Raw genomic sequence first — 19,630 nt, 5'->3', positions numbered from 1 at the left:
GTATTTTAATTTTGTATTAAATTGTTGTTATGATTGTGGTTTTTTAGGTGAGTTATTTGAAATGTGTGAATCCAACAGCTAGTGATCACTAAGAAAACATGATTATTACTAAATTCTGTTGTAGGACATTTTTTAGCTGATGACTTCTATTTTCATAATGGAGTTACAAAAATTGAGTTAAGGTGGTTTGAAATTATAATGTAAAAAAACTTCAATAAAAACAAGTGGCTTGATTTTAGTTTTTTATTAGAATAAACGCAAACCTAAGACATGCAATGTTGTCGTTTGTCTTACTAACCACTAGATAACTTAATTATACAAAAAGAAAACTGTTATTATTTTAAAAAAAATGTATAAATAATGATTTGATAGACACTAATTTGTTGTAAGATTAAATCCAATCATAAATCACTATATCAAACTTCGGGCGGGTAATATGATTAACCATTAGTATAGATAATTAAGAGAAATAATGAAATCACAAAGCAATTAGTAACATTATTAGTCAAAGACAAATTAATATATTTATTATTAGGATTCTCAATCTTATCCACAAGAAAGTAATAAATATCTAGCTAAGAGAATAACTAGATTATATTATTGGAGCTTACTTTATTTCTTCTTTTCATTTTGTTTTTCCTGATGGAGTCCACTTTCTTATCCCTCACCCCACTACTCACATAAAACAAAGGTAAATTGGTCAATAATACTACTTTATATAATAATATTATTATTTTCAATTAATTTATTTGTTATAAAAATTTAACACCATGTAAATTTTTAATAAGTTACTAAATTATTTCAAATGAAAAGAGACTTACATCGAAGATCAACCATTTTAAATTCGATTCAAAACTAAAAATCTAAGAATTATATACTCTACTCATGCCCAGACCTTCACTCTCATATACTAATATCGTCATTATCTACTTTGTTAGATGATGTGTATTTTTATAAAATAATTGGTGTCGTAGCCTGCATGAGATACCCTAATTTTATGGAACTATTATCATTGGAGAATATATTAATTAATTATTAGCTTTGCATATATATATCTCATGGAATGATCCAACTCAAATCCACTGATCATGCATCTTCTAATTTATATAATTGAGTTATTAAATTTATTAATATATATAATAAAATAATATTTATGTACATTACAACATCTAATTAATTAATATTTGAAAAATAAAAATTTAAATAAATTAAAAAATATAATGGTTCAAACCCAGATCTAGAATTTCAAACAAGTCAGAACTATATAATATTGTTTCATGCCCAGGAAATCACACACAACAAAAAGAAGTAAAACCAAATAAATACACATTATCGATTTCAAACAAGTGATCAGAACTATATAATATTGGTAGTAGAAACAAATCTCAAATTAAGTAAAAAGTGAAAACAAAAATCTGAATAAAATTCTAAAAATCCTCAAAAACCCACGTCAAACTATCTTCATGTGCATCAAAATTCATTAATTCTTTGTTGAATTAATTTGACAAGATATTAAATTAATAAAGATATCAAAAAAGTTTTATAATTAAATATTAAAATTATCTTTCAAGATATATATATATTATTAGCTAAAAAAATAACATTTTTTCATGACTTTGGTAGGGTAGAAATTCGGTCATATAGAATATTGGGATGCTTCAGGCGTGTGTGACTAATTGTTTGCAGAAAAGGATGATATTAAATAAATTTATATTCGTTTTTCTTTTTATAAATATATATATATATATATATATATATATATATATATATATATATATTTTAACATTAATGAATTCACATGTTTTAATGGTTACACATAAATTATTATTTTATCATTTCATGGATTTGACCTTTTCTATAAAGAAAGAAAAAAACATTTTCTCATATGTTTTAAATTAATTTATTAAATACTATATATGGTGGCGTGATAAATAAGAAAAAATCGTGAAACTGACGTACCATCACATAAGGCCAAAATGGCGGCTTGATTTGTATTTTTCTTCTTTCTTTTATTTTTTATTTTAAATGATATTTTTTAATAGCACGTTTTAAGTAACATGTACATATAATTATTTTTTTTCTTTTTTGCTGGTTAGTTTCACACCTAGCTACTTTTGATAAAGATAAGTTTTAAATGGATATAAGAGGTTTGCCACCCATAAGTTATTATAAACTAATTAAAAATATGATAATTCATAACTAAATAGTCAAATATAATAGTTCCTTAATTTAATTAATTTTTACAATTTCCAATCAAAAGTCGGTTGCACTTGATTTTTTATCAACTAAATAGTAGAAATTAACCCATCAACATGATTTAAAATTCAACATCCCAAATCACACTCCCCATAATTAATAATTAATTCAACAACATATAAATATATATTATTTAATTGAATCCAAACAGTTCACTAGTCTGACTATTCTCTTGCGGCGGCCTAAGTGACGTGGACGTTGTGTAATACTGGTGATTGGCTGGTTCGATGTTCCATTGGGACCCACCGCCGTTATTGATAATCGAATCAAATGCTGATGATGATGAGCTGGCACTACCACATTGGTTGTTCTCATTCAAAAGACCAAAGCAATCCAATTCCCAATCTAACATGTGTGAAATAGAATAAACCCTTGGAAACTGAAACTTCATGTCTTCCGGCGCCGGCGCCGGCGACGGCATCAACTCCGGCTGCAGGGCATTATTGTCATTATTATAAGTCACTTCTAATTGGTTGCTAGAGAAATCCTCAACCTTGATCATCTCATCAACAAATGATGTTCTCTCCATGGAAAATGGTTTCTTCTTTTTGTAGATCCTACACAAAACCCAATCGTCCAACTGCATGTATATATGGAAGTTAATTCTACTTATTAAATATTAATTTCTCAACCTTAAGGAAAATAAGAAAATTACTTTCATACCCTCATGGATTTGTTAATCATCTTTGGTGACAAGGTTTGACCGCTATGATCAATGAGTCGATACTCATGCATGATCCAATCGGTTTTGATGCCCTTTGGAGGCTTACCTTTGTAGAAAACCAACGCCTTCTTCACCCCTACATACTTGGAACCGCTATATATGGCTTTGTCGGTCCCTGTTGCTTTCCAGTATCCAGACACGGCCGCCCTGTTGGGTCGTGCCCCGTTTGGATACTTCCTGTCCCTCGGGGTGAAGAAGTACCACTCTTTCTCCCCGAACACGGCTTGATCTGCAATGGTCAAGTAATTAATTAGTTTCCAAGAATTTGGTTAATTAGTTAACTATTAATTGTATTGTAAGTACCTGGTAAGTGCCAAGGATCAAACTTGTAGATGTCGACTTGAGGAATAATTGAAGCGGGGCATGGCTGCGAGGTAGCCTGGTTCTTAAGATAGTGCATTATCAATTCTTCATCGGTCGGATGGAATCGAAATCCAGGAGGTAGATCGTTACCGCTATTGTTTTCCACCATTATTGTCGAAGATCGAATAAAACCTTTATTTTGTAGAGAATTAGGATGTTATAATCAATTGGAAAGAGCTAGAGAGTTTGAAATGTTTACAAGGAGAGAGCTGCCCATTTATATATTTTGAGGTTGTCTTGTTTTATATAGTTGTTATTTTTAATTTTTCAAAATAAATGCTGTAAATTTAAATTGTCTAGTGTCATGCCATACTTGCCAGAGTAGATTAACCTTCCTTATTCCTAACCCCCCAATACATTCATTGAATGTGTATTTTCCAAATCCATCTTATCCAACTGTACAGTGAACTTGACAAGACATTATTCTTTTTTTATTAAATGAATTTTTGAAAAAGAAACATCTTAAGCCTCGTTTGGACTGGGTTATAATCATAAAAAAATATTATAATACTCTCAAATAACTAAATTATCAAAATATTCTTTATTTCTTATTTTTAAACTAATTATAACAATATTTTTAAGTATTTTTTTATGTTATTTAAATAATTTAAAAAGTATTAATTAAAGACAAACCAAATCAAGTACAAATCCAACGTGTCAGCACTAAGCTGCCATAAAATGATTGGATCCACGATTAATTCAACTATGCGAACCAATAATAAATTCATACGTTATTATTTTTTTTATAGTAAAAATATATATAATCAAAATAGTTTAATTGTTTATTGTAATAAAGTATTTTTATTGATTAATTAGGCACCTACTTATTGAAGGCGCCTATAATTTATAAGGATGTTATCACATTTTAATGAAGACATGTTTCAAAACCTAGGACTATATTTATATATTATAAATTATTTAAATGCAAAAGAACACACGTTCCATTGGACTGTTAGGCCTGGTTTGGGATATATCATTATTTTACTTTAATTAAAGATGTGATTATTCAATGAGCTCATATATATTAAATAGATTCAATGTTTCTTAATTTGTCATCACAATTATCCCTAGGCCAGTGGAGTTTTTATTTACCATTATTCAATGAGTTACCAATAGAAGTAAAGAAATGTGAGGGGGTAAGAACAAAACATAAAATTAAATTATATATAAAATTGTAAGGAAATTGAAAGAAGGAAATTAAATGTAGTGGATTTATCTAGTAATATCTAGCTATCACACAAACAAAATAAAGAGAGAAGAAATTAAAGAAGGAAATTAAGTTTGTTGAACATTGACATGTAATTTGTCACATTAAATGAAAGTTAGGACACTTGTTATGATATTGCGGAGCCAACAAGAGGAAGAAGTACTAGTATACTTTAATTTGAATGAAATTCAGTCCAACAAGTCACTTGTTAATAATTAATTAATTAATTAATGACAACTAATTAAATGAATAAAGAAAAAGAAAGAAAGAAAGCCATTGATGGAACCACCACCACCACTCTTTTTATACATGATTCGACACCCACCCTTTTCAAATAAAATTAAAGGATACATCTTTTTACTAATGAAGACCAGACTTCACACCATGCTGCAAACAAGACAAGTCTTCCTATAAAATATCATAATTTAACCTTTTTTATCTTTGTTTTTTTCCCGGTTATTTGTGTGTTAATTATACGATTTAGTTAAAATATCAAAGTTTATACTTTGAAAGAAATTTTTACGATCTTTCACAATAATGACTCTTTAAATTACCTTAATAAGCTAAGTCAAATGTTATAAAAAAAATTGATAGAATTTTTTGCTCTGGATGATTCCATGTTCCCCTCACATGAGGAGACAAAACAGTCATTTAACTTCTTTTTTTACTGTTTTTCCCCTAGGAGAGGAAAAACATAAAATAAGGAATCATCCGGAGTAGGCAACCCCGCTGATAAAAAAAAATAGGGGAGATTATATATATGTATTCAAAAACTTAATTTGTGTGTCTAAACAATTTAAGAGATTTATGTCTTTCTAATATATGTATATAACAAATGTAAATATCAAACAAGCAAGTGTTTTCCTTTCCTTTCCTAGCTAAGATTTATCCTTTTTTATAATAAAAAGAAAATATAATTCCTACACGAAAAATAATAAATGAATGTTTGGTTTTGTAAAAATAAAAAGAGATAAAGATCTAAAATGAAGCAAAAATGTAAGAAAAGGGTGAGAAGCAAAATAAAGCAAGAATAGAATGGGTCAATGGCGTGAGAAGATTAGAGAAGGTGTCATATACATGATTTTTATATTACACATTTACACCTAATTAAAAGAAGATATATACTCTAATTTTCTACGCATGCTTTCATATTTTATTATTATATAACAAATTTATTCAATAAAGTTTCCATAGTAGTGGTAGATATATATACCCTCATTTTTTCAAATAAAAGTACAAATATAGTTCATTTCTCTTTACCTGAGTTTACAATAACATTATTACAAATTAATACTTCAATAAGTTTAATTTATAACGATATTATTACCACACTTTCTTAGACTTCGTTTTGTGTTCATTGGAAGATTTTTTTTTATATATCATATTTAATTTTATTGTCCTTAAATAATTATATAGTTTAATAATACATTAATCATTTTTTTTAAACTTACGAAATATGAAATTTCAATCTTACTGGTGGCCCGCCCAGAGGATGAAGTCATATCAAAATGAAGGGAATTTTAATAAATGTTATATTTTTTATTCATAGTGGTTTTAATCATAAATTCCAACATGAGTTGGAAGTCTAATCTCAAAAGGTGGTATGATTAATAAAATATAGTGGACAGGACAAGATTGTCTAAGTCATCGAATATCAATTTATTACAGTCTTACAGATAATATACTTTTACAAAAATTATTATAGATGTGCCCTTCTTTGAAAGTTACATGATACTTCTGCTTTAAATCTACCTATATATTCTTAAAAATAAAATTATAATATATACATTATGCCATTGAGTTAACGTTATTCCATAATGCAACATTGATTTTTCGATGTTTATTTTAAAAAGGATGGTTTTGGAGAGTAACATGAGAATTAATATATATAAAATTAATAATTATCTACAAAATACAAACATATAGTATGTTTATTTTAAAAGGATTATTTTGGAGAATAACATGAGACTTAATATATACAAAATTAAAAATTACCTACAAAGTACAAACATATAGTAAAAAATTAAATAAATATTGTGAAGACTCATATATAGTTAAGTAGCTAGCAGTGGTAGAGTCATGGTATATGAACTATATGTTTATTCAAAAACTCATGTTCTCAAGATAATAGGTTCAAAATTTTACAATTTAAGATTTCATTTATGGTATATGTGCTACTAGAACATTATATGCATGATGACAAATTGAATTTTCAATTATACTTATCTTGCATATCCAATCCAAGTATTATCCACATCATGACAATGTAGAATAAATGAGTAGAAGTCCCTATCATTACAATACATTGGACATTTGATGATCCTAACAAAACATTTTTCTATACACCTATCATCCATTAAAATAGCTCAATTTATAGTACATTAGTTCTCTAATCAAATAAATAAATTTTGACAACCACTAAATATTCATAGGCCCGAGAATGTTACGTAAGATAGTCGAATATTATAGTAATCAATATTCTTTCATTTGAGATTGTCTCATCTTACATATAGATCATATTCTCTTTTATATATTAAGTTCTCCACATGAGAGAGCATGATCCATATTTAGGAATAAAACTTTATGACCTATGATCAAACAATTTTTTAACTGTAGCCTCCTTGTAAATGAAAATATTTATCTATTCGGGAAACTTTCTAGTCATATTGGAATTTCTACAGTAGATATCTATCTAAAATCTTACCGATGAACCATGCTCAACCATAAACATGAATTGATAATGAAATTACTTCTATATATATATATATATATATATATATATATATATATACATATATATATTTATATATATATATATGTTTCCTATATACTTCATCTATTGGGATTATTAGCTAGATATGTTTGGTGAATTTATCTCAACCAGTTTGTCCCATAATTACATATGATTAAACAAACTCATAAATAATCTATAAGCAGAATATCTGTGACACTATTTAGACATAAATTTATTATTGAACTTACTAGATCGCGAAAATCATATTTTTTTTTTTTTTTAATTTTCTCATCACACTAAGTTGTTAAAGGGAAGACTATGAAGAGAAGAATGAATATTGCACATGACACATCATCCTTTCCATCTTATCTCCATCTTAATAAACACAAGTAGAATGGATGTTGGTTATAAAACAAGTTATGTTTTTATATAAAAAATACTTTCTGTTTGGATATAAAGTATATATGCATATTTCAAATAACAAAGATGAAAGTTGGATGATAAAACAATTCCAGGTATTTTCCTTGGATATGAAAATGAGAAATTTGGGTACAGATTATGGGACCCAGAAAAAAAGAGAATTATCAGATGCATAGATGTTATTTTTCGAGGGTCAAATAGGGATAAATTAGAAAATCAACGAGAAATCAGAGAGAGTTAATGAGTCAATATAAGTCATACAAATTCCCTCACATATACCGTCAACATTAGCAAATAAAGATGAACATAATGAAGAAGTCATTGAGAAAACATCTGACATTATTGATAGTAATAATGATGAGACTATATATGATGCTCCTAAACAGGGGAGCAACATATCAAGAGGAGCCAAAAGAGCTCCAAGTAAGAAGGTTCCAAATTTATTATTGAACTTACTAGATCGCGAAAATCCATATTTTTTTTTCTTTTACATTTTCTCATCACACTAAGTTGTTAAAGGGAAGACTATGAAGAGAAGAATGAATATTGCACATGAGCACATCATCCTTTCCATCTTATCTCCATCTTAATAAACACGAATAAACACGAGTATAATGGATGTTGGTTATAAAACAAGTTATGTTTTTATATAAAAAAACTTCCTGTTTGGATACAAAGTATATGTGCATATTTCAAATAACAAAGATGAAAGTTGGATAATAAAACAACTCCATGTATTTTCCTTGGATATGAAAATGAGGAATTTGGGTACAGATTATAGGACCTAGAAAAAAAGAGAATTGTGAGATGCATAGATGTTATTTTTCGAGGGTCAAATAGGGATAAATTCGAAAATCAACGAGAAGTCAGAGAGAGTTAATGAGTCAATATAACTCATACCAATTCCCTCACATATACAGTCAACATTAGCAATAACGAAGTCACAATCAGGACTTCGATGATCGAACCGTGAAGAAATATATATGAAAGTGAATAGAAAATTTATAGAATGAAAAACAAAACTGGAATGAGACTTTGTCTATTGAACTTGATTAGAAAGAAGAACACGATTACAAAACTTAAATAAAGTAAAGCATAACTAAGAGACATGAAGAGTCTCATTTACTAAAGATAAGATCAAGAGGCTTGGACAATCCAAGAGACTATTGCATAACAAAAAGATTCCTTAATTGTTATTATTATTATTACTTTAATTTCTAACACTCCCCCTTAAAGTGATGCCCGATGAACTAGTCCCAACTTAGATCGTAGATTTTCGAAATGATCTTTAGGAAGTGCTTTTGTGAAGATATCAGCAACATTATCTTCACTCCTTACTGCAACCATCTCAATGATTCCCTCTAGTACTTTTTCACGAATAAAGTGATGCTCCAACTCAATGTGTTTTGTCCTCGCATGAAACACATGATTTGAAGTCAATTTAATAGCACTCAAATTATCTCCATGGATAGGAACTGGCTGATCAAACTTGACATAAAAATCCTCCTAGAGTCTACGAAGCCATATGCACTCCAGTGCTGCGTGAGTTGATGCTTTGTATTCTGCTTTTGTTGTAGATAAGGATACCGATCTTTGTTTTATGCTACTCCAAGATATGCTAGTGTTTCCACAAAGAAAAACAAACCCAGATGTGGACCTTCGATCGTCTCGATCTCTAGTAAAGTCAGCATCTGCATATCCTTGCAAGACGAATTTTGCATCTTTTTCGTAGAGTAGACCAGTATCTGGTGAGGTATTAATATACTTTAGAATTTTCTTCGCTTCTTCAAGGTGTGGTTTCCTTGGCTCCTGCATGTATCGACTCACCACTCCAACTGCATAAGCAATGTCAGGCCTTGTTATAGTCAGATAAATCAAACTTCCCACAAGAGCACGATAAGGACGAGGATCTAGTAGACATGTTCTTTCGTCTCGACTAAGTCTGAGATTTACGTCGAGAGGAGTATAGCTCTTTTTTCCATCAGTCATACCAAAATTTTCTACCAACTTCTTTGCATAGTTGATCTGCGATACAAACAACCCTTTATCGAAATTTTCGATTTGCGGACCAAGGAAAGTTCCAAGTTCACCCAGCTTCTTCATCTCAAAACGAAGCGAGAGCTTATCTTGTAGACGAGCAACCTCATCATAGTTACTGCCCGTTAAGATTATGTCATTCACATAAAGAAGCACCACCATCTGTCCATGATTCTGCTTTATAAATAGACTTGAGTCGGATTCTGAAGCCTTGTACCCACAAAATTGAAGATATTCTGCAATCTTTCCATACCAAGCATGCGGGGCTTGCTTTAATCCAAATAGTGCCTTCTTAAGTCTACAAACCAACTGGGGACCATCAATCTTCTCGAATCCAGGTGGTTGTTCCATATATATTGGACGATCAAGTTCTCCGTAGAGAAATGCATTATTGACATCCAATTGCCACAACTTCCATCGAGAACTTGCTGTTAAGGCCAACACAGTGCGAATTGACGTAATCTTTGAAACTGGGCTGAATGTCTCCTCGTAATCTTCTCCATACTTCTGTGAGAATCCTCGAGCGACCAATCTAGCTTTGTATCGATCTATGCTTCCATCATCCTTTCGTTTGATTTGATACACCCACTTACATGTGACTGCTTGAGTATCAGGAGGCTTCAGAACAACGTCCCATGTCTCATTCTTCTTGAGAGCATTCATTTCCTCATCCATTGCTGCCACCCATTCTTTGACATTCTTTGCTTCATTATAAGAAGTGGGTTCCTCATCGTCTATTGCGTTTGCCAAGAAACAAGAAAATGTTGTTACAAAATTATCATCCCTGAATCGACAGGGCCTTACAATGTTCCTTTTTGGTCGAGATACCCCATTCTGTTGTTGACTTGATTCTTCCTGATGTGGACTTTCTGGTAAACTTTCACCTTTGGCTCCTTCATCGACTGAAGTATCTTGAGCTAAGTTATGGCTCCCCCTGTCAATATTATCACTACTACAAGAGCTTCTCATAGACGTGGGAATGGGAATATCAGTCTGAACAGTTTTTTCAACATCCTTCATATAGTACGAAGAAATTTCGTCGAAAACAACATCTCTCGACATAGTGCATTTGTGGGTTGATGGATCCATACACTGCCATCCTTTCCTTCTCTGGTCATAACCGACAAACACGCATTTGACTGCCTTCGCATCCAATTTGCTCCTTCTCGAGTCTGGAATATGGACATAACAAGTAGATCCAAAAACTCGAAAATGTTTAATATTTGGCTTAAAACCAAAAAGCATCTCGAATGAAGATTTGAACTCATTTGGGCTAAGCGGAACTCGATTGATGACATGAGCAGCACAACTCATGCCTTCTGCCCATACCTGCCTTGGTATATTCTTCATATGCAACCAAGACTTACAAGTCTCTGTAAAGTGTCGAATCTTCCTTTCGGCTATCCCATTCTGTTGCGGGGTTTCAGGGTAGGAGAGTTCTCTTTTTATGTCATTTTTCCTACAAAACAATTCAAACTCTTTTGAGCAAAATTCTCCACCATTGTCTGTCCGCAATACTCGAATTTTCCTTTCTTGTTCTCATTCTACCGTCTCCTTGAACTCGAGAAATTTAGAGAACACTTCAGACTTCTTTTTCACAAAGTACACCCATGTGAACCTGGAGAAATCATCCACAAATAACATCATATATTTACTTTCCGAGTATGAGGCAGTTCGAGTTGGTCCCATCAAGTCACTATGAACTCGATCCAAAGGACCCTTACTTCTCGATACAGAGTTGTCGAATGGATGTCGATGAACCTTCCCATATTGACATCCTTCACACACACTGCCCTCCTCAATTCTCAGATCTTCAGGTAGACCTTCGACAAGTTTCTTTCGAGACATATAACACTGAGCTTAGTCATATTGACATGCCCAAGTCTTGCATGCCATAGAAAAGAGGTGCTTTTGTCGTTCACCTTTTCTATGTATGAATTTGAAGTTGAAAGGACAAAGAGATCATTTACCCGAGTTCCAGTATGAACCACATCCGCCTTGATTTCTTTCACGTTCCTTAAGAACTTCACATCATGTGGACCGAACAACACCAGATTTCCAGCGTCTACAGCATTTGCACCCGAGAATAGATTCTTCTGAATTCCTGGAACGTGGTAGAGATTCTTCAGAGTAATAGATTCTCCTTTATCGCTTTCAATGACAACTGATCCTTCCTTTTTAACTTCATGAACCGAGTTATCTGCCGTGACAATGCCATCGCTCCTATTATGAACTCGACTCGACGAGAACACAGAATCATCTCCAGTAACATGATGTCCACACCCTGAATCGACGATCCACCTTTGATTGATCTCCTGTTTACCATGAGAAGCCTCTGTTTTCTTTTCCTTCGAAGTCGTCACATCGATATGAAAAGCCTTGTCCTAGTCCTCCTCAACACGCTGGTTAGACTTTTCTCCGAGATTTGAACCAGCAAAATTTCCATTTAAATTTACTCGACAGTCTCTCTTGAAGTGTCCAGTCTTGCTGAAACACTTAAGGGGCTTTTTAGGAATATTTGAAGAATCTTGACATGTTTCTTCCTTCTTCGACTTTCCCTTTTTCCAGCTCGATTTCTTCACGAACAACGCGTTGTTCGACTCCTCCTTTATACTCGTTCTAGCCATTTGTGCGGCCAACGACTCTTGAGATGACAAGAGATTTTCAAACTTCTCGAGTGAAGGTTGTTGAGCCCAACCTTGAATCGATGTGATGAATGGGGTATATTCAGGTCGAAGTCCTCGAACAATATGCCTCTTTGTTCGAACCTCTGAGATTTTCTCATCTGGGTTCAATAAAGAAATTTTTGAGCATATGTTCTTTACCTTAAGAAAGAATTCCGAGACAGATCCGATTTGTTTTGCGTCTGTCAATTCGTTTTCAAGCATCTAAAGACGAGCCTCGTTCTTCTGATTGAAAAGACGATCAAGCGTTTTCCAGATCTCACGAGCAGATCCACAACCGATGATCAAACAGATTGTGGGAGATTGACCACTTCAACACAAATTCTGCTTTTGCGTTGAGTCTCTTCCGCTTCTTCGATGCTTCTGCATTTTCAGCAACATCCTCAGGAGCTACATCATCATCGTCTACGACAATGTCCCACAAATCTTCCCCAACCAGGTACAATTCCATACAGGTTTTCCATATCCGGTAGTTTGACTGGTTTAACAACTCCAAACCGAGTCCAGCTACACGACCACCACTTTCCATATCGAATAACAACGATATCTTCTTCAACAATATTACCAAAGCTCTAATACCAAGTAACGAAGTCACAATCAGGATTTCGATGATCGAACCGTGAAGAAATATATATGAAAGTGAATAGAAAATTTATAGAATGAAAAACAAAACTGGAATGAGACTTTGTCTATTGAACTTGATTAGAAAGAAGAACACGATTACAAAAGTTAAATAAAGTAAAACATAACTAAGAGACATGAAGAGTCTCATTTACTAAAGATAAGATCAAGAGGCTTGGACAATCCAAGAGACTATTGCATAACAAAAAGATTCCTTAATTGTTATTATTATTATTACTTTAATTTCTAACAGATTATGGGACCCAGAAAAAAAGAGAATTGTCAGATGCATAGATGTTATTTTTTGAGGGTCAAATCGGGATAAATTCGAAAATCAACGAGAAGTCAGAGAGAGTTAATGAGTCAATATAACTCATACCAATTCCCTCACATATACAGTCAACATTAGCAAATAAAGATGAACATAATGAAGAAGTCATTAAGAAAACATCTGACATTATTGATAGTAATGATGATGAGACTGTATATGATGCTCATAAGCAGGGGAGCAACATATCAAGAGGAGCCAAAAGAGCTCCAAGTAAGAAGGTTCCAAAAGAGAGTACCAACCTTCTAAAATATACTCTTCTTCATAGTATATCCTATTTACAGAAAAAGGAGAGCCATAAGTTTTTTCAAGAAGCACAAATTCATAAAGATAAAAACTAAGTGGAAGGATGCAATGAAAGACGAGACGAAGTCATTGAAAAACAATGACACATATGAGCTGGTGGAGCTTCCCAAGGGCCGAAAGGCATTGAAAAACAAATGAGTTTCAAACTAAAGAGAGATGAAAATGGATAACTTATGAAGTACAAAGTCCGACTAGTTGTAAAGGATTTTGGACATAAATAAGGCATCAACTTTGAGAAGATTTTTTCATTAGTGGTAAAGATGACTTTTATTCATGCGATGTTAGGTCTAGTAGCTGATTTAGATCTTAAGCTTGAACAACTTGATGTCAAAATTGCATTCCTCCATGGTAACTTAAAAGAAGAGATCTACATGGTACAACTAGAGGGATTTGAAATTAAAAAAAAAAACATAGTTTATAAATTGAAGAAGAGTCTATACGGTTTAAAACAAGTTCTGAGACAATGGTACAAGAAATTTATTTATTTTATGATGAATAATGAGTATCAAAGAATCAAAGAAGATCTGTGTGTTTACTTAAAAAAAATTCTAATAAACAGTTTTTAATCATTTTATTTTATGTTAATAATATGTTGACTACGAGACATGACGCTCAGATAATAACTATGTTAAAAAAGAGATATTAAAGACATGGCCAAACACGTTAGATATTAAGATAGAAATGTCAAGAGATTTTGGATGTCTAGGTGTGACTCATGTGCCCTATTCGTAGGTGTAAAAGTATAAATAATTTTTTTTAATCATCATTATCCTTGTGAGATGTGAGGTACGTCATACGTGACGATTGACCGATTAGTAATAGTGGATCTCAATTAGATAGATAGATAAAAGAACGTATTAAGTAATATAATACCACATGATACAAATTAGATTATATATGGTGATTCTTCTTAATTATCCATGTTGCTTCTTATATTGTACAAGCTGGAATATCATTTTCAAGGTTCAACAATAAAATTATATATATATATATATATATATATATATATTAACTCCATTTAATTAATTTATTAACTTACTTTGTTTTTAATATATATGGTGCAGGAATCTTGCCAGAAAAAATAGCAAGCTACATGTGAACGTTCAGTAAGAATTTAAGGTATTAATAAATAAGTTTCTTACCAAAAAGAAAGTTTGGAAAAAGACAAAGATCATGACTATGACTATGAAAGAAACTAACTTTGAATATAATAATTGATCTGATTTGCATATGGGTCATCATTCATATTGGGGGATAGGGATGACCGAATGATCAGCAAATATCAAACACCAAAATCTATTTATTTATTTATTTATTTTAGATCATATTTCATTTTAGATAGTAAATTATTTTTTCATACATAAATTAATGTATGAAAATTAAGTAATGTAATTATTATTTTTATTAATTATGATAAAAGAAAAACTAATTTTATGAATATAATATAATTAAATATTTTAAAAGAAAATAATAATATTATTTAATATAAATTAAGCATTCAGATTATGTACGAATCAATATTAAAATAATGTACAAGGCTTTCTACTAGGGAGGGTGATATATAATAATAATAATAATATATATATTAAGTTAATGATATAAATGAATGTAATTGGCCATTTAATCTTATACAAAAAGTTATATAACCAAGATATATAACAAAATAATCTAACATTTCAATCCCATCTGATTTGGACAATTAGAAATGACTTTCTATCTTATAATAGCCTGAAATCATTATTTTATTTTTAATATTTTTATAGACAAAATTTTAAATATAATTTAATAATTACATGATATGTTTAATTGTCGTTATGATTCTGACATTTGACGCAAAAACTCAAGGTTGATTCTTAGTTGGTTCGATTTGGCTTGACTCCAATTTAGAATTACAAACAAATTGTACATACTAGAATTAGTTAAACCAATCACCGTTTAAGAATAGAATTATTATTGACACAAATTTATACCAATAATATTATACCGACATGTGCATAGCAAATATGTCACAATGTGAGTGTTATTTATGTCATCCTACACTTTAGTCCAATATATTTGTAGATAGAAAAGTCACAAAATCCAAATGGATCTAATTAATTAAGAAGATCAGTACAAGACATGCAGGCGCAGTAATGGGAGAAGAGATGACCAAATGCTTTCTCTTAACTGAAAAAAAACACGTGCAAAATTTAATATTTTAATTAATATATGTGTGGAAGTATATATAGTTTTAAGTGGCGCATATTAGAAGGCCTTCATTGATGTTGGAATATATATATATATTAATACATGATATTATATTTTATTTATTATTTTTAACTATTTTAATCATTCAAAATAATTTATTAAAATACTAAAATAATTCTATTTTATTTTTATAAAATTTTAATTTTAATTTTAAATATATAAAATATTATAATAATTTAATTAATTAAAAACTAAATAACTTATTTTTTCATTTAAATACTTCAAATAAGTTGGAGAGGATAAGAATGAAACTTATTGAGATCGGACAATTATTGGTCATGGAACCCGAAGTTTGGAACTGAGTTATTTTTTTTTTAAAATTATTATAATATTATATTTTTTTATAATTATTTATATATTAATAACATTTAATTATTCAAATCCAACTTCACTATTTAATTTATTTTTTTCAGTTTTCGTCATAAATTATTATTATTATTATTATTATTATTATTATGTCTACCACCATGAACATTTTAAGTATTACAAATAATCATTGTTATTTAAATTGAAAAAATGTTATATGTAGATATTTTTAAAATTTAAATAACATTTAATACTTTATTTTATTTTTATTTCCTAAATAACTTTTCAATTTATATTTAAATTTATTTTTAAAATTTACACTTTTATTATTTAAAAGATTTATGGTACAATTCTAGTGACCCAAATCACTTTAATCATATATAGTTTGGAAAATATTTTGAAACCTCGTAATATAAACAAATATAGAAACAACAATCAAAATTATTTAGAATTATTCTTTCAGACCTTGACAATACATTTCAAACAGCCAAAAATATTTTGACACAATGCCCAAATTACTATGATTAGACCCAAATTAAATATTAGAATTATTAAGTTGACTCTAAAAAAAAAAAAAAAAAAAAAAGACAATTTTAGAATAAATCCACTCTAGTGTTTCTATTCTTATTCTTTTTCTTCAAATATTAAGTAATCGGAACTAAACTAATAGTTACAAATCTTTATCAATCTTCACAATTATTCAAATTATTTATAAAAATGTGATGGTAGACATTCAACAATATATTATTATTAATTTTAACGCATTAGGAAATGAGAAAAATATTTAAAATTGATCGGGTTTAAGTGCTCAGGTTTCATTTAACTTGAGATTTGATAATTCCTATATTTACATGTTTTTTCCATAAATTCAGCTCAATCATATACATGAGTAAATAATATAGAAATGTGTGGATGGTTGTTTTAACTTTTGACTATGAATAATAGTACACCGCACGAAACTTATTAGTATTATTGATGTATGGTTTTGCCTTTGTGTATATTAAAAGTTATAAATAATTAGATTAATTATCTAATGCTGACTAGGTTAGGGTCAAATTATATATGGCCAAATTAAGATTATTTTAATAAAGTTTCTTGATGGGTTAGATATTGAATTTATGTAACTCATGTGCACGTGCAGATCTTTCGATACAGCTTGTTTTTAGTTTAAAGCCCTTGAACTTTTGTATATGATTCAATATAGTCCCTCAAGAATCTTTCTTTTTTATACATTCTTGCTAGTTGGCATTTTGGGCAGAGTATGTTGTGACTTGTCAATATTATTTTACGATATCTATTATTGAATTGTATTAATTATGTGTTGTTTGGTCATAGAGAAATTTGAATTGAGTGTAAAATTTAAAAAATATGAAATTGAAAAAATCAAATTATTGTTGAAACTTTTTTTTTTTTTTTAGAACGTTGGGTTCCACTACTCTTATGGAGTGCGACTAATTCCCGCGAGTTAAATACATAGCCCGCAAACATACTTAACCAATTAACCAGACACAAAACTTGCCGCCTGACGGGCTCAAACCCAGGACCTCATGGAGGCCTATGAGATATCCACCTCTTGTTGCCACTAGGCTAGAAGAGGGGATATTATTGTTGAAACTTATAGCTCCCAAGTCTTAGACCATCTCCAACTAATCAGCAAAACTCATCCTATACTTATTTTTATCCTCCAACCGAACAGCAAACCAAAACCCAAAATACGTTCCTTTATTTTCTCACTCCAAAAATCTCATATATTCATATAGTTGATAACATAATTTAATCAAAATTTTGTAACAGGTCTTCAAATTTATTAACATTTTAATTTTATATTTCAAATCTATTAACATTTTAATTTTGATATTTAACTTTCTATATTATTTTAATTTAAATGCATTTTTATTTTTATTTTTATATAAAATTAAAAATTGCAAAATACATTACAGTTTATTAGATATATCTTTTTTTTTTTTTAATTTGTGTATTATAAATTTTGAATTTTTAATAAATTTTTATAATTAATTTATAATCAAATTTAAAATAATAGGGTAATATTAAAAAATTGTGGTATAATTTATAAAATTGTAAAATGTATGGGGTGATATTAAAAAGTTATAAAAGTTGATATAAAAATTATATTATAAGAATATTATTTTGGGTTTGAGAATGAGTTTTTCGGTTGGATAAGAATTACTGTGTGATGTGATATTTACACTAAAATGAGTTTGAAAATGAGTTTTTCGGTTGGAGATGGTCTTAGAGCGCATATAATGTATTCATAGTTGAGGATATGAGTTTGAGTATTCACGGTCCAAATATAATTTAACTTAAAATAAAAAAAAAAATTATTAAAATTATCCAAATAGAATAAAAAACATACAAATACAAAATAATAAATATACTCACAATAAGAAAAACATCAACTATCTACTGAACTTTTCTTAAGTTTAACATTGGCACTTTGACACTTTCCTTTCCGCTCCTAATTTTTTAACATTTTCGCATCTTCTTAAATGAGTAATAAATGACGAAATATTGCTATTAATTTAACCTGAAAACAACTATTCCAGATATTTGGTTTTTGTTTTAAAGGAAATAATTATTTTATTAAACTGTATTTTTGCAAAGATAACAAATATAGAGTGAAAAATATCATAACAAAATATTAAAGTACATGTTAGAAATTACTCAATTAGTTTAAAATTTTAAACATAAAAAATGTCTTAGAAAGATTGAAGTGTAAGGATGACAATTTGAAACCGTCCCAGTATATCCAATTCGAACCAAATCGATTGGTGTGGTTTTTCTCCGCTTTGTTCAGAGATCGGGGAGGATCGAGAAAAACCCGAAATATATTGTCCGGGATTCGGGGCGAGGATGATATTTACATATCCCGCACCGACACTGAACCGAACCGAAAATATGTAATTTTTTTTAATGATAGATTGTTTTTTTTCAATAAAAAAAATATTTATCTTCTCTCATTTAATTAAATGTAATAATTATAATTATAAATCATTGATATTTTCATAATTTATAATTATAATTATATGAATTGTTTTATTATTTATATTTTAAATGTAAACTATTTTTCGGTTTTGTACACCGTAAGATTGTCCCCACCTGAGGTGGAGATGGTTTATATTTAAAATTTTGGTCAAGATTGGGGCGGACAGTAATGCGATTTTCCGATTTAAACCCTCTCATTGCTATCCCTTTTAAAGTAAGTACAAAATCGACTATATAGCTGAAAACAATAATAATTTGAATCTTCTTTTCAACTTTAATACATACTTATAATAATATTTTTTTAAAGGTTCACTAAATATTAAAAAATAAGAGTTGAGCATACAAATAAGGAAAGTCATATAGTTTTAACAGAAAGAAAGAAATGCAAATGTAT

The 19,630-nt window shown here is 29.8% G+C and overlaps 1 protein-coding gene across 1 annotated transcript; it reads right to left on the bottom strand.

Moving 5' to 3' along the window:
- Positions 1-2,348: 2,348 nt before the first annotated feature.
- LOC124921434 (NAC domain-containing protein 2-like) lies at positions 2,349-3,467 on the bottom strand. The gene is made up of 3 exons (XM_047462096.1): positions 3,284-3,467; positions 2,920-3,209; positions 2,349-2,836 (listed from the first exon to the last, which is right to left on the bottom strand). Exons 1-3 carry the CDS (start codon positions 3,450-3,452, stop codon positions 2,390-2,392), a joined length of 906 nt encoding a protein of 301 aa, XP_047318052.1. The 5' UTR covers positions 3,453-3,467; the 3' UTR covers positions 2,349-2,389.
- Positions 3,468-19,630: the final 16,163 nt, after the last annotated feature.

The sequence above is a fragment of the Impatiens glandulifera genome, chromosome 1, assembly GCF_907164915.1.
Source record: "Impatiens glandulifera chromosome 1, dImpGla2.1, whole genome shotgun sequence".
Lineage (NCBI taxonomy): Eukaryota > Viridiplantae > Streptophyta > Magnoliopsida > Ericales > Balsaminaceae > Impatiens > Impatiens glandulifera.
This window is presented reverse-complemented; position numbering and strand designations above follow the sequence as displayed.

Excerpts from the sequence above, each read along its gene's own strand:
- LOC124921434 (XM_047462096.1), bottom strand. The coding sequence starts at position 3,452 with ATGGTGGAAAACAATAGCGGTAACGATCTACCTCCTGGATTTCGATTC. Across the intron at positions 3,210-3,283 it reads TGATCCTTGGCACTTACCAG|ATCAAGCCGTGTTCGGGGAG; the intron begins GTACTTACAATA and ends TGACCATTGCAG. Across the intron at positions 2,837-2,919 it reads TGATTAACAAATCCATGAGG|TTGGACGATTGGGTTTTGTG; the intron begins GTATGAAAGTAA and ends ATATACATGCAG.